The sequence below is a fragment of the Aethalodelphis obliquidens genome, unplaced genomic scaffold, assembly GCF_003676395.1.
Source record: "Aethalodelphis obliquidens isolate GAN/ISIS:26980383/991018 unplaced genomic scaffold, ASM367639v1 scaffold60, whole genome shotgun sequence".
Classification (NCBI taxonomy): domain Eukaryota; kingdom Metazoa; phylum Chordata; class Mammalia; order Artiodactyla; family Delphinidae; genus Aethalodelphis; species Aethalodelphis obliquidens.
This window is the reverse complement of record NW_020838004.1, coordinates 11,536,696-11,552,782: the sequence shown is the minus strand read 5'-3', so window position 1 is coordinate 11,552,782 and position 16,087 is coordinate 11,536,696. Positions and strand designations below refer to the sequence as shown.

The 16,087-nt window shown below is 40.2% G+C and overlaps 1 protein-coding gene across 12 annotated transcripts in view; it reads right to left on the bottom strand.

The window, feature by feature from the left end:
• YAP1 (Yes1 associated transcriptional regulator) overlaps window positions 1–15,249 on the bottom strand; it is a 108,334-nt gene extending 93,085 nt beyond the window's left edge. For 2 of the 12 annotated variants that reach the window (XM_027087819.1, XM_027087830.1), the window contains exons 1-2: window positions 14,251–15,247; window positions 11,176–11,426 (exon numbers count right to left, since the gene is read on the bottom strand). In XM_027087819.1, the coding sequence (XP_026943620.1) occupies window positions 11,176–11,426; window positions 14,251–14,574 (575 nt within the window). In that variant the 5' untranslated portion in view covers window positions 14,575–15,247. Of the gene's footprint in view, window positions 1–11,175; window positions 11,427–14,250 lie in introns of all 12 variants that reach the window. The other 10 variants (XM_027087821.1, XM_027087831.1, XM_027087828.1 and 7 more) reach the window with 9 other exon arrangements.
• Window positions 15,250–16,087: the final 838 nt, after the last annotated feature.

Below are 16,087 nucleotides of genomic sequence, written 5' to 3'. Positions count from 1 at the left end.
AAACCTCTGTGCCCAACTGGGCAACCACCTACAAGCCAAGAGGACAAGCCTCAGAATGAAACCTAACTTGATCTTAGACTCCACAGCCTCCACAACTGTGAGAAGTACTAGGTGGTAGTTTAAGCAACCCAGTCCGTGGTTTTTTGTATGGCAGCCCAGTTTAGTAAGTCAACCAGTGAGAGCAAATGACCTCCATGTGGCTTAATATAAAACAGCTGAAATCCTGATGGCCTAATATGTTGCTGTCAAATATACTCAATTCTTAATTACTGGAATTCCTGAAACTCCCAACATCCTTCCAAAACCATGTTAAACTGAGTTTTAGGTAAAGAATTCTGGCTGCTCTGTGTCCCATAGAAGTTTTATTAATAAATTTAAAATAGGAGTGTTTTAAAAGACACAATTTAGCTTATAATAGTGATAGGCAGAATATTAGATTTGTTTTACAATTTAATAAAATTAATATGCACTCAAATGTTTATTTGGTTTTGGTAATGTACAATGGACTAAATTATCTGATTCTGCCTGTCTAAAACAAATTCTAAAGCTTAATTTAAAAAATTCTTTAAATCTCTGAAAGAAAATGTTTCAGCAGCTTTCCTACCAACTTTAAAAAGTAAAAATTGTAACTTTTTACAGCATATTTTACTATTAATTCAATTTGTCCAGCAATAATATCAAGGAATGAAAAGGGTTTATATTCATTTTGCGAATTCTAATAAAGTTTACTTGGTAAACAGATAAACATTAAGCTAAACTTAAAAGTACCAGAAAAATGAAAACAATCCCTTTTAACTAGCATTTCCTGACAAATAATATTGTCAAAAATTAGCAAAAAAAAAAAAAATCTTAAATAGGCTGTAACATGAAAATAAAGTTAAAAAATGCATACGGGATACAACTATATTTGACAATGTTCATGTAATGATGGTCTGTAATAGATGGTCTTCACTTTTAAAACTTTGTTTTTTCCCAAGCAGTGAATAAAACCATGCCATTTAGTGGTTTTTCAAGTGTTTTGATATTAGAATTGTTTTTTTTAAATGCCCAAGGTCAGAGTGCAGATTTAACCACAATTAATAACTTAATTTTGATGAAAGTAAATGCAAATATAATTTATATATTGTATAATATATTATATTAGAATACATTAACATTACATAATATGTTAGATGCAAACATAATTCAAAACGGGAAGGGCAAGCACTTTGGCTGTTACCAGAAAATCTTTTTGCAGCTGTCTTTTGTTTCCCCACTTCCTATGCCCCCACATTCATTGAGCTGAAAATGCTAATTCTATAAGCATAACTTGAGTACTGTCTCTTCGAGGTCCCAATGCCACAACCTCATTACTTCTCCCCTGAATTCCCATAGTAATCTACTCACTGGTATCATTTTTACACCTACGTAATTTTCTTTCTTATTCATTTAATTCTAAAGCAGTCAAATATTCCCTGTCCATGGAACAAATCTGTAACCCTAAAGTAGAACTATTATTCATTTATACCCTAAAAATAAGCAATTATCTTTCTTTTTTAAAAAATTATTTATTTTTGGCTGCATTGGGTCTTTGTTGCTGCGTGCAGGCTTTCTCTAGTTGTGGCAAGTGGGGGCTACTCTTCGTTGCGATGCAAGGGCTTCTCATTCCGGTGGCTTCTCTTGTTGTGGAGCACGGGCTCTAGGCACGCGGGCTTCAGTAGTTGCAGCACGCGGGCTCAGTAGTTGTGGCTCACCGGCTCCAGAGTGTAGGCTCAGTAGTTGTGGCACACGGGCTTAGTCGCTCTGCAGCATGTGGGATCTTCTCCGACCAGGGATCGAACCCGTGTCCCCTGCACTGGCAGGCGGATTCTTAACCACTGCGCCACCAGGGAAGTCCCACAATTATCTTTTTTAATAGTTGTAGTTATTTGAGTTTAAGAATAATCTCAAACTTACAAAATTAACTTTAAAAATACACAAGTAAATACTTTAGCATCTTTTTAGCATGGAGTTACACAGCAATAATAATTAAGCAGGGACTATAGGCATCATTCAGGATGACTATCAACCAATAGACTGAAATAAATGAGCAGCCTAAGGGACATCATCTACCAATAAATATATCAAGAGCTACATACACAAGGCTGAACAGAGAAGACAAAATCTATCTTTATTGAGCTTATAGTTAGTTAGCCTCCACAGCTTCTCCATTGAGAGATAGTTAGCAATGAAAAGGTAAACAAGATGACTTGCAATGAATGGTGTCTTGAGACCCACCTGGTCTATCAAGACTGATATATTATTAATATTGTCCCAACTCTACAGAGGGGAACTCAGTGAACCCTTAAACAATGCCTGCTACATAAAACCAAGAGGTTAAGTGTTTATGAAATGAAGAGACCACTAAGCACACATACTGAATTCAAAGAAGCTAACTAAGAATAAGCAGGGTGAAAGAAACCACAACCACGTTAATGTAAGTGACCCAACACACACCACCCAGAACCAAGTGGGTCTTTTTTGAGCAAAATCACCCTGTGTTTGAGGGAGTAGAGGGAGCTGGGCAAATTCTTATCTGTAGTGTGATGGGCATTAACTGAAAACTGAAGAATAGACAGGTACACAAAGGGCATGCTTTGTCTTCTGTGTCTGAAGGACAATATTGTATTTGAGGACAATAATATTAATTTCACATATCATTGTCTAGAAACAGTGATTATTGTATCACCCACAAGAAGAGGGAAAGTCTTAACAGGAAAGTCTGCACACCCTCCGGCTGGGAGGGGTTAACAGATCCTATTACATCATCTGGAGCTCATCCAGACTACACGATTTCAGAAACATAACCTGTATCAGTCTTAACATGTGTAGAGGAAAAACAGAAACATCTGTATTTTGGCCAACTCTTCCACAGATTTTTTTTTTTTCCATCTTAGAAAAAAAAAATTAGCCAGGAGAGCTTGGTAAATCTTAACTGTGACCCTATCACTGGTAAGGATTAGTACCAGGCAAGGTCTCAGAAATCTCATTTAGCTCATTTCTAACATTAGTACTTTGCTATTTTAACACACTTCTTTACTTGTTTAACTAAGTTGTGTTAATTCTGTTCCATTCCTCTACCCCATTCAACTTAATACCTTTTACAACCCCCAGGTATCCGCCTTTTCAGTATCATTTAGCACTCTTCTCTGATGTTAGAGTGTTCTGGTCTGATTTTGCATTGGTCAATTAAGATTTTATGCAGATTTTAAAAGGTTTGCTTCCTCCTCTTCTATAAAAAAATGTCCATATGTAACTGCTTTTTAACTACTCAAGGAAGAGATTGCTGGAAAAGTGGATCTGAAGAAATTTCACTTGAGATCAACAACAAAGGGTCCTAACACATCTCTGTTACTACCTATAGTGAATCCATTTTAACCTAAACCCAGTTTTCATAAAATTCTAACTACTTACATCTCCATGGTTAGTTTATATGTAAAAAACACTCTATTACTATTACTCTATGACATCTACAATGGCCTACTGAAGACAGCACAGGCTACTTTTCTGAGCTATCAAAAGAGCACTTGCTAGGGAAAGCAACAACCTAAACTAAGATAAAACCAAGTTATACACCTCTGGGGGTTAACCTACATAAGTATACCAATAACTATTTAATGAACTTAGATATGCATAAATATTTTCTTTATCCTACCATCTATATTGATGAAAACCAGCTGAAAGGAAGGAATGAAAGAAAACAGATGCACTGATTTCATAAGGCTATTTTACTTTAAAGCCCAACTTTTTTAAGTTGTGTATACTAGACAAAAAACTTGAAAATGACATAAAAACAGATAGGATCAGCTCCATTATTCTATGTACAAATAGGAATTAAGTCTCCAGTCTCTCTGCCCCTTCACACTATTTCAGAATCCAAACCCTCTGAACAAACTCATACACTGCTGGATGCCAAGCACCCCAGTGTCAAAGTACACAGTTCCCCCCTTTAAGAAAATCTAACATATGAAGATTTAAAGTAGCAAAACCGATGCTGAAGACCAATGTCATTGAAGTAATCATTTGCCTGGTAAAAGCATTTATTTAAGTACTGATTTAAAAGTGATCCTGTAGGGACTTCCCTGGTGATCCACTGGCTAAGACTCTGTGCTCCCAATGCAGAGGGCCCAGGGTTTGATCCCTGGTCAGGAAACTAGCTCCCACATGCCTCTACTAAGAGTTGGCACACTGCAACTAAGAGTTCACGCGCCACAACTAAGACCCAGCGCAGCCAAATATATAAACAAACAAAGAATAAATATGTTTTAAAAAAAAAACTAGTTAAAAAAAAGTGATCCTGTAATATTTAAGTCAAATAATACGAAATTGGCAGTAGTTACTGTTTGGGGCTTAGAAAACTGGCAACTTTATAGAGTCAACCTAATAATTGCAAAATTGGATTCACAAAAATCAAGCCTACAAAGAACTTTTAAAAATCTATTGCACACCCCCTCCCTGGCCTAAGCAGGAAATGGGAAATTCATGTTCCAGAGAAGTAGACTAAGAGGATCTGGATTCACATACCTGGCACAGCCAAGAGCAAGGATGAAACCCCACACTCTCAACCCTAAAACACTGGCTCTCCATCTTAACACCCATTACCACCAGCAATGCTCTCTAGAGAGGGGACTGCCAGATTTTTATCTGGAGAAACTGACCACTACAAGAGAACCTAACAAAGATAATGACATTTAGGGCCTCCCACAACTTCAGGGCCTGGTTGGTTCCTGTTACATTACTCTCCAGTGAAGCCTACTTAAGACATTGAAAGCAGAAAAAAATTTAAAAAGAAACACCCACTATAATATCCTTAGAGAGATATTATATTACTACATCCATGAAATAAGAACAGCATGTTATTAAAAATAACAAAGGAACAATGAACTCAGAAAAGATTCCCTGGAAATTAAGAACGATAAATACCTTTTTGGGGTGAAAAAAAAAACTGAAAAATTAAAAGCTAAAGTTGAAGGAATCTCCCAGAAAGCATAACAAAAGGCGGGAAAGATAAGAAAATTCAAGAGTTATTCTGACAAGCAGGAATTCCAGAAACAGCGAAAAGATTAAAAAGACTGGAAGAAATTATCCGGGAACTAATAAAAGAAATCTTTCCTAGGACCAAAGGACAGTTAGGGCAACTATACTGCAAAACTTTAAAGGGCACCACTCACACTGAAGACTGAGTTTCCAAACAATGTAATCTTTACAATGAATTTTAGGGTTTCCCTGGTGGCGCAGTGGTTGAGAGTCCGCCTGCCAATGCTGGGGACACAGGTCCGTGCCCCGGTCTGGGAAGATCCCACATGCCGCGGAGCGGCTGGGCCCGTGAGCCATGGCCGCTGAGCCTGCGCGTCCGCAGCCTGTGCTCCGCAACGGGAGAGGCCACAACAGTGAGAGGCCCGCGTACAGTAAAAAAAAAAAAAAAAAAAATTTAAATGGTAGTGTAACGTGTTCTATAAATATGGAATTTTTAAAAGGGGGGAAAATCTCAAAGGAGCTGGAAATGTTTGCCTCTGGAGAATGCAAGCCATAGATAAAGAAAAGTGAGTTAAAACTGCTCTTTTTCATTATAACCCTAATAGCACTAAGGGATTTTCTGAATCTATGTATATGTTACTCCCCTAAAATTAAATTTCAAAATATATGTTTATAGATAAGACTATATAAACAAGTATGTTCAACCATCTCTCCTTGGCAGAAGAATCTAGGTGCTTCCTCCCAAACTTTCTCCTTTCCTGAATTTTCCAATTCTCTCTAATGAACATGTGTTACTTTTGTAATTTAAAAAATACACCTTATTAAAATTCCACAAAATCAGATACATGGGGAAAGAAGCGAAGGAAGGAAGAACTTTTATAAATATAAAACAAAAGAACCCCACATTCATGCTTGTACAGAAAAAAAAAATCCACCTCTTACCCCCACCTCCTAGATAGGGTTTAGCTCCTTCCCAAAACCCTGCTTCATACTACAGTCACTTCAGGGTATGTGAGAAGTTACATTTCAAAGAACTTCGTAAATCCACATTCAATTGTGTGAAAGCACAAAGTAGCACTCTGAAGAAAGCCATTTTTACTCTGAAGCCCAGATCAACTAGTCTATATTAAGTTTTCATGCATGTATCAAAAAGCTCATTCTCTAAAACGTATATTTACTGGATAAAGAAAGACCTTACTTTAAAAATAATCAAAAATCTCCTCACCTTGGGTTAAGTAAGAAATTGAAAGAGGAAGAAAGGAGCTTTTAACAAAATGTACCCTCACCACCCGCAAAGCAAGACCCAGCTGAAAAATCTGAAAAGTCTATTGACTAACACTATCCTGTGAAGAAAAAAAGAAGCACACTAAAGTGAAAATAGGTAAGTAACAGCACTAACCACAAATAAAGCACTGAAAATATTTGGTGAAAGAAAACAGCAATATTTTAAATAGATACGCCTATTTGCATTATTTTGTTAATTTGCAACATTATTCAGAGAAACAACATCTTATTATTTGATGTGTTAAAGATTATGATGCTTCTCATGCTAAAAGCCAAATAAGGATTAAACTACTGACCACTTTTGTGTAAAATATTAAAGAGAAGGGAATAAAAAAAGACCATTGTGATTTATACCAAACTTCTTTTGTTTGCTTTTAGAAGGGGTGAAGCCCTACGCAAATAGAAGTGCTTCCACGGTAGCAGTACTTGTTCCCAGGAAACTTGGTGCTACAGTACTTGAGCAGAACCACGAAGCAATTCTTCATAAAAACAGCAACGTCCCTTTCGTGGCTTGAAGTTCCGATCAATCCTCGAATCAGAAGCCTTTCTTGTAAAAAGTGCATCACTTAGTAACCATAGTTATTGAACCACACAGCTCTTTTAAGACCCTCCTTTATACAATGCTACCTAACTACTATTAAACTTTCAAGTCATAATTAATGGCTAAATTATGCTATTACTGAAGGTAGCAAATTAAGTTTGAATAATCTTAACTGATTTTTAAAACAACTTCACTTTGATTTGCCCTAAGCCTAAACTTCACTAAATATTTTGACAACTAAAAGGTTAGATTTAGAGTTTACCTCTTCCCAAAAGTCTTAAGATAAAATACATTTCAGAGTCATACTAGCATTACTATTTGGGGATGCTAATTTACATTATTTTTCCAACTATACTGTAAAACATTCTTCTACATTACTAATGAAGACTGATCTCAGGGTTTCAAAAACTTTTTAAAGTTTCAACTATTTGAATATTACCTAGGCTTTTTTCTTTATAGTTAACATGAAGCTTTGGGGGAGAAATATGCTTTCAATGTTACTTTTTAAAGAAAATTTGCCTACCATCTTGCAGCTAATTGAGTTTGCTGAAATTAAACATCTAGTTTGATAAAGGTTAAGTACTTTTTTAGTTCACTCTAAAAATACTCATTATTTCCCCCAGTAAATAAACTAATCTCTATGTTCTATTTACTGTCACATCCACTATCTTCCAACTGTTTTTTTTTTTTTTTTTCTACCACTGTATCCAACAGATTCACCAGCATTTTTCTACCTAAATCACTGTGGCACCATGGGCCATTCTTCCCCGGGGTGCCCACCCACCAAGCAGAAGCAAGCATTTTTTCTGAGAGCTGAGGGCATACTTTTATCTCCTTTCTCCACTCAGCCTCAATCAGCAAGATAAATGGGCAGGGACAGTCCTTCCCTCAAATAGGGAAATACTCTGCTTTCGGATTTTTAAAACTGAAGTATAACTGACTTATTATATTAGGGAAATGTTTTGTGATTGCAATTTCAACTGTTTATGGTTATTTTTTTCTTTTGGCAGCTTAATCAACAGTTAAGGGCAATATTACAAGCGTTTCATTCTTAAAGGGAAATCATTTGGATTACATTTGATATAACAAGAAACCAAAAAGAGAACAGCCTTATTCTCAATGAAACTGTTCCTTTTTAAAACATCTAGTCTTTATTACGGTAACAATGTATACACTGTATGTGTTCATAGTCTTCTGCTGGGCAAGTGTTTGGGAGAAGAAGCAAGACCAAATTACGATAACAAGAAACAGTTTAATTCATCTCCTTTAATTGATACATGTCTGAAGTAGCTTTAATTAGGGCAGTGGAGCATTCACTTCTGAAACAAGATACATGGTCAATAGAAAAAGAATCAAACCATTTGTAGCAATTAATAACACCTGCAAGGTAAGTTCATTTAATGTTGGAATATTGGCTGAGTTATATGTTGCAGAATGCAAAAAATCTCTGAAAAACATACCTTTTTAAACTGTGAATCAAGATACTCAATAATTTTAATAAAATCCCAGCCACAAGAAACCTTGAATCTTCAAGGATTAAAAACACTGAGGCCAGTTATTCAGAAAATGATAGATAGTAGAAATGAAACAAAAATGACTTCTTAAAAATTAGAAGATTATTAAAACAATGCAAATCTCCACACTTCTAAAATTACTGGATGAGATTTCTAAAATCAAATTATAAGGTCCTATATGGTACATTTTACACAAGAAGTTCTTTGTATGTGGTAATAGTTGCAAGGCATCAGAGTCAATAAAATAAATCTGAGAAGTAAGGGCACTCCTTGTAACAAGAAATATTATAGAATACTAATTCAGGAAGTTATTCAGCAGCTTATAAAGAAATAGGAAGTTGTTGACCAACTACTTGAAGAACTATTTCCTGTAGGAAAACTATAAGACAGATGAAGAAAGCAATAATTCTCAGAGCAATAAAAGAATTCTTTTAAAATAAAGCTCAATACACAATGTTGAAGAAATTAGTTTTAAACAGTAAATTCTGTAGAACAAATATACCCAATATACAGACTAAGCTTTTTAAAAATACTTCACAATCATACCAGAACTTGAATATGTGTCATTGATAAATGTAGCCAGTACCATACTTCCTCCTTATCACTTGCCAACCTAAGGTACAAGTCTTCCTCGGAAAATCTCACTGACCTAGGCAGGGCTTTAAAAATCCCAATAGTTGCCTACCTATAATCCTTCAGTAATTATGCTGCCTTGAAACAACAGGATGGGCCAACTGACTTCAAAGTCATTCATCTAAGGTCGCAAGACAACAACTAGTTGTTTCCCTGCATTTCCTGACACATACCAAATAATCAATGATTTTGCCTGCTTTTACTGACCAAGACACATCTAACAGGGAAAACATTTCTATTCCTGAAGGTTTGATATGAGAAAATTATTCCATGGTGTCAAAAATCTTCATGTTTCTCATATAATAAATCTACTTTTACTTCCACGTGAGAATCCCTCAAAAATCTTAAAGAATAATCATGTTTATCTCTCTTCTTCCCAGTTTTTCATTTCCATGGTAACCATTATCCATATGGCATAATTTTCGTATCATTTTGTCCTGGTTTACCTTTGCTACAGGCTCACTTGAGCGGGGTGCTTGGGGTGGTGTGGTGTGTGCGTGTGTATACCCTTCATTAATCCATCTTTGAGAGAAACACTTCTCAAAGGAAGAACCATTGGAAACTAAAAAATAAAGTATAGAACATTTCAGGTCAAAACAAAAAGATCATTCAAAATAATAAAAATGTAGGCCCATGTCACCTAGAAGCAATTATTACAAGATACAAAAGACTAAAAGAGGAACATAAATGTTGCTCTTTAATCATAGACTTTTAGCTATAACATCAACCAAAGAAGAGAGGCAAGCCAGCTATTAAGCTGTTTAAAAATCTCCCCAGGTCAGCATGTGACCCAGCAGGGAGAGGTTCAAAAAAGTACAGCCTTTCTTTTCCCTAACAACCTGGTTTGTTTCCACTCCTTTCCCTTCAAGACACATCCCTCACAGCTAGTAGCTCTTTCAATCATTTACTCTGGATGTCTGCTTGAGAACAAATAATCTTGCTCATGCAGATGAGTCTGCCAGACTTGTGTGTACTTTCCAGTCTCAGGCCCTTTATTGTTCTGGTTGAAACCTGACCCTTTGAAATGGATACCAGGACACCAGAAAACGAATTTAAAATATAAGAAAAAAGTTGGAGGAAAAGGGGCAAAAAACTGCAGAAACTTTTTAAGATCAAACTTTTTCCTCTGCTCTTCTAAATAAGCTTGTCACAAAACTGTATCTTACACTGCAAAGTAACAATCTGCCCCAAAAGACAATCAATATAAAATACTAAGACACACAACAAAACAATATCTTTATTGTATTATCTGATCTAATGAATAAATGTTACATTTCCCTTAGGAGTAGACTGTCAGGACAGATCACAATCAAAACTTGGACTGTTTTTTACTTTATTATCTCAACATGATTAAACAATACTAAGTAAGCAACTTTTTGAAAACATCAATTTCAGTCTATAATAATTACTTTTAGGAAACATTTTGTATATACTTATTCCAAACACACCAAATAAAAATATTAAGGTCCTACCTATAATTTCAAAACAAGAAGGGACGAAATTCTATTTTGATCTTTTCAGCTTCAATGAAATTTTGCCATTTTTTTAAACACACAAAAAAATAAGGCTGATAAAAACAAATAACCCAATGGCTTTGTTTTTGTTTTCCCAGAGAAGAGAGATTCTGTTTTGAAGGCCTGCCAGCTCGAAGAAGTTTGACACTGAGCTTGTATATCAAGTGGGAAAATTCATATTTCTCTTTACCCTTTGAGGGAAAAACAAACTGGTAAATCACATCAAACTGCAGCTAAAGGGTCTGTCATCTCACAACCTAAAGTACTATAATATTAGACTCCTAGGAAATTCCTCCTTATTTTTATAGTTCTCTTCTACCAGTAAAATGGTAGAAAAAGGTAAGTAGTACTGCACATACTCATAAACCTATGCCAGCCCCAAAACTCTCACAATTTGAAATTCTTCATGGTATCCTTTCAGTTTTGAGCTAGGCTAGTTAATAGGTTTGGCACAAACTCAAAAGGAGAACATCCAAATTGCCACAAAATAAAAGATTATTAAAAGGTTATGAACCAGGAATCCATAAAGCTTTCAAAACATTACCTAAAGAAGGTATTTAGCTCATACTGAACTGAAAAAAGAATTATGGAAGATATAACTGAGCTTGACATAAATATTAAGTACAATATAAAAATAAATGACGTTTTATATCTTTGTACCAGAAAATTATCTCCTACCATTATTTTCACTTACTTTAAGAAGTATCTCTGACCAGAAGATGTCTTTGCCATCTCCCAGCCCGCTGGCAGAGGTACGTCATCAGGTATCTCAAAAGAAGACTGTCTAAGGTGTTGAGCAGTGGGTGTAGCTGCTGGGCCAGAGACTACTCCCGTGGGTGTCAATGTCCCAGGAGATACGGCTCCCAGCTGCAGGGAAGCTGGAGAGGAATGAGCTCGAACATGCTGTGGAGTCAGGGCCCCTGCAGTGCCTGCATCAGTACTGGCCTATTAGGAATATTAAAACAAAGATTTCTTAAAATTTGTTTTCAAAGAGAGTCCCTTTAGATTTCTTAGATAGATATTTGGTTGCAATGAAATTCTAAATCCAAAGGCACATTTCAACATTTAATATTTGACACAGAGGAATACAGGTTTGCAGATGGATACTTTTAAATGTTTACGTGAAGGCCAAGGCAGTGTGGGTGCTTTTCCAAGTTCTAAAATGTTCTAGGTATAAACAAAACCCAAGGAATATAGCTATGGATTCTTTTTCTTTCTTTTTTTTAAACTAGGTTTTACATAGTGAATGTTTTTTCCAAGCCAAGTCCTAAACACACAACAGTTGTCATTTTTTTCTCACCATGGACAAATGTCATCAATAAAGCAACCATCAAAATTTATACAACTTTTAAGGAATACAAAAGATCCAGAAACATCCGAATATTCTTAAAAGCCTCCTAATGAATGAAATAAAAACCCAGCCATATATTTGTACCTAGATGATAAAGATGCCAACAATTCCATTACAATATAACTTAAGAATTTACAAACATATTTACAACTGTGTAGTAGCAGAAAAAATCCTGAACTCAGACCCTAAAGTTCTGGGTTCCAGTTCAAGCTGTCTAGTGTGACACTGAACAATATCATAATCTCTGAGCCTCAAGTTTTCTCGTTTGTTAAATAGCTTTTTTTCATGATGGAAAAATGAGTATATGAATTTATATCCAATAATTTGTGAACAATAGTATTTACAACCCACATTTGTAGTATTCATAATCTAGTACAGTTATTTAAATTCCTTAACTGAAGAGTTAGGGTTTATCAAAAAGTTAGAATTTCCTAGATTCATATAGGCAAGTAAGGAAGACTAAAAGCAATCAGCAGATGCATCTATGCCTTGATGTTAAATCATGTACATTCTGAGTTTCCAATCAGAATGAATTAGGACTCATTAGCAGAAATAAAAAGTCAAATTTATAGATGCACGACACTTGGATAAAAAAGGCATTAAAACAAACAAAACTACAATAGATTATGAATAGTATGAATCCATAAACTGCTGATACAAATTACTGTGCAATTATTTACTAGAAAAATAAGTATTGCAACTTTTAGTTGCAATTCTTTACGGCTTATAGATGCCACAAAATGGGGAATTCAATCTCCTATGGGTATTATACTTTCAAAACATATTAACTAACAGCATAGTCGTGTAGACTGTGGGGTGCAATGCCAACACATTTTTACCCATAATGAGTCCAGAAACTCATTTCCAGGGGTAAGAGAAAAAAGCATACCTAAGTCTACTTCTTACAAATTGAAGTATTTGGGGCAAGCTGCTAAATTGTTTTTCCTTCCTCTTCCTTAACGCAGGTTTTTGTCAGCAGGTTAAGTGAGTTTTTCTGAGTTCCAAAACCCCTTGGTCTGAGGCAGGAGAACACACCACAGGCCTGCTGCAAATAGGAGGGGCGATGGGAGTGGGGCGATAACTGTTCTTCCCACTCAAGTTACAGCCGAATGGACTAACTACATCGCAGTATTTGGAAAACCAATTAACTTCTGGACAAAGTTCCTATGCTGAAGTTTAGCCTGAAGCAAGCTCTTTTTAAAAAAGTAAGGAAAGGAATAAAAACCTACACTAAACAAATCTTCTGGGACAGGTCGGAATGTTAACACTTTCATAATAGTTTCACTTTAATGTTGGATCACGTTGACAAAGTAATCGAACGTTGTGTATGTGGAACAGCCATGTTCATATCCTCAATAAGAATTAAAGAGCAATGGCGAGCCTCGAATTAGTCATCACTTCCCAAACATTAACTTCTAATCACAGTTGAACTAGGCAGGACTCGGCCTATGAGTCAACCTGCAGTGCGTTATCAAAGGCTTCTGTTAAAACCAAAGCACGGTAAAGCTCAACTCAGGTCCTGCGCAACGTGTAGATGTGGCTAATTTAAAAGCATTTCGGCAAACTGTAAATAATAGTCTCCAACGGGGAAGCCAACACGTGAACCAACTAAGTTTGATAAGAGTAAGCCTGCCTGACTTCCAAGGCGCTAGGTAAGGGCAGGGGTGAAAGCACTAACTCCATAAACAACTTCCAGGAAAGTCTGGATCCTGTATTCAGAAAGCGCCGGGGCCGCGAAGAAAATAAATGCTTTTGGGAGGGGGAGGGGGAGAAAGAGCGAGAAACTAAATGGACTGGTTCAACCCCCACCCCTAATCAACACTGGAAAACAAGAGAACAATTATTTGACTCCCTAGGAGACTGAAGTGGACCGAGAGGCCCCGAAGGAAAGGGGGCCCAGGGCTCAACTTCACAAACTCGGCCGCCGCTGGCAGCTCACCCACACACAGATGCCAGAGGCCCCCCTCCCCCTCCCCGGCCCCACGGCGGCGGCGGCGGAGGGAGCGAAGGTGCGGAGCGCGGCGGCGCGCGCATTGTGCAAGCCCACCGCGGCCCGGGCCCGACTCTCCCCACCCCCTTCCTTCCTCCCCACCTCCCCTGCCACTCCCGCCAACCTCCCGAGAACCCCAGGAAGAAAGAAAAGGCAGGGAAAAGCACGCCCCCCGGGGCTGCAACCGCAGAGAGAAACTACAAGGGGAAAAACAAATCTCGGCCCCGGACTCCGGGAGGAGTGGGGAGCCCGTAGCCGCGGCCGGCGGGCGCCTCCAGTCCCCCCGCCTCTCCGCGAGCCCCCATCCCCACCTCTCTAGCGCTCCCGGAACCCCCCTCCGCGGCCAGGGCTCGCGGCCGCCGCTCCCGAGCGCCCCCGGGCCTGGGGCCCGCCCGACGGGAAAGTGGGGAGAGGGGCGGCCAGGTTACCTGTCGGGAGTGGGACTTGGGCTCTGGAGGCTTGAAGAAGGAGTCAGGCAGCTTCCGGAGCCTCATGGGCACAGTCTGGGGCACGTTGGCCGTCTTGGGGTTCATGACGGCGTTGAAAAGCGCCTCCAGGTCGGTCTCCGAGTCCCCCCGGACGTGCACGATCTGGTGCCCGGCGGGGGGGGCCTGCGGTGCCGCCTGGGACCCCGGGGGTGCCGGCTGCCCGGGCCCGGACGGCGGGCCCTGCCCCTGGGGGGGCTGCGCGGGCGGCTGCCCTTGGCCCTGGGGGGCTGGCTGAGGCGGCGGCTGCTGCTGCCCGGGATCCATGGTTTCTCTCTCCCCCGACGCGCACCCCGACCAGGCGGGCAAGGGCTCCGCCCGGGCGCCCCGGCTCGACGGGCCGAGATGGGAGAACCGGCGAGGGTGGCGGGCCGGCGGCGCTGGGCGGCGGGAGCGGCGCTCGCCTTGCTCTCAGCGGCGGGGGGCTGCGCCGCGGCCCCGCATCCCCCGCCCCGGCGCCTCCGCCCCCGCCCTGCGCCCCGGCTCCACTGGTCTGGCGGCTGCGCTTCGGGAGGGGCTGCGAGAGACCCAGACCTGCGCGCCCGAGAACTTTTTTCCTTCACGCCCTTGACGGATGCCGGACAGCTAGTTGCCTTTCCCCTCCCCCTTTCTCTCTTATTTCCTCTTCTTGTTCCTTCCTTCCTTCCTCCCTTTCTTTTCCCCGGCGGCGGCTGCGCCCGACTGAGACAGAAACTCGCCTCAGACGCCAAAACTAAAGTTGAGAGAACCGCCCGCCCGAGCCGCTCGCGGCTCCGCCTCCTCCCGGCTCTTCCTTCCTCTGCGCGCCCGCCCGCACAGGATCCGCGGCCATCCGCGGAGGGAAACTTTCCCCTGCAAGTTAACTACATTCCTGCAGACTCCCGGCCTCCAACGCCCCTCCCGGCCGCACGTGACCAGCCCGCCAGCGGGCCGGGCCTCCACAGTGCTTCATGGGGCTGGGGCCTGGGGGCGGCCGCGGCGGGGAGCGTGCCTGGCGATCCGCGCCGGGAGGGCGGCCGGCCCGACGACCAACGTTGGGTCTGGTCTGGGTCGGAGCTCTGATCTCTGCAGCGAACGCGGCCGCCCTTGGCCGCAGGAAGTCCTCCCTCCCAGCCCGGCCCCTTCCCCGCCAGTTCTCGGGAAAGGCTGAAAGGTTTCCAGCTTGCCCCGAGATGCGAAACAGCCAAGGCCGAAAGAAGTTGGGAGGGGACGTATAAATCCACTTAAACCCTCCCCGCTTTTGCCCGACTTGACCAACTGGAGTGTCAGTGTGGGCTCAAATCCTCAAACTAGGTTGAATTTAAAATGGTACCCGTAACAGACATTGATTTTAATAAGGGTCCATTTTTTCTTAACATTAACATGATTTTCTTTCCACTCAATATTCAAAACCCACTTGAAAGGGATAAACGATTTCTGTAATTTGAAGCTTTAAGACTAGATCTGTGACTCAGTGTGATTTACTAAATAACAAAAAACTGCCTTTTTTAAAAGTGAAAACTTTTTTAGTGCTCAGACTTGAAACACAGTCTTGAAAATCTCAACGGAAAAACTCAGTGTTTAACTTCAGTTGCAAGCATTCCTCGGTGTACCTGTCTTTCATCCTTGAGGGAATGGGAGCCTACCTCTCTTTGTTATCCCTGTGCCTGGCACAAGGGTGGATTCTCTTAAAGTTGACCGAATAAGAAATGAACGGGTGAGCAGCTCACCCCAGGCACCTGGTTCTCTTTGCGGCAGTGTCATATATGCAAGGAGTTCACTTGAAATCACTCAAAAGCAATGAAAATTTGTTGGGTTTTTT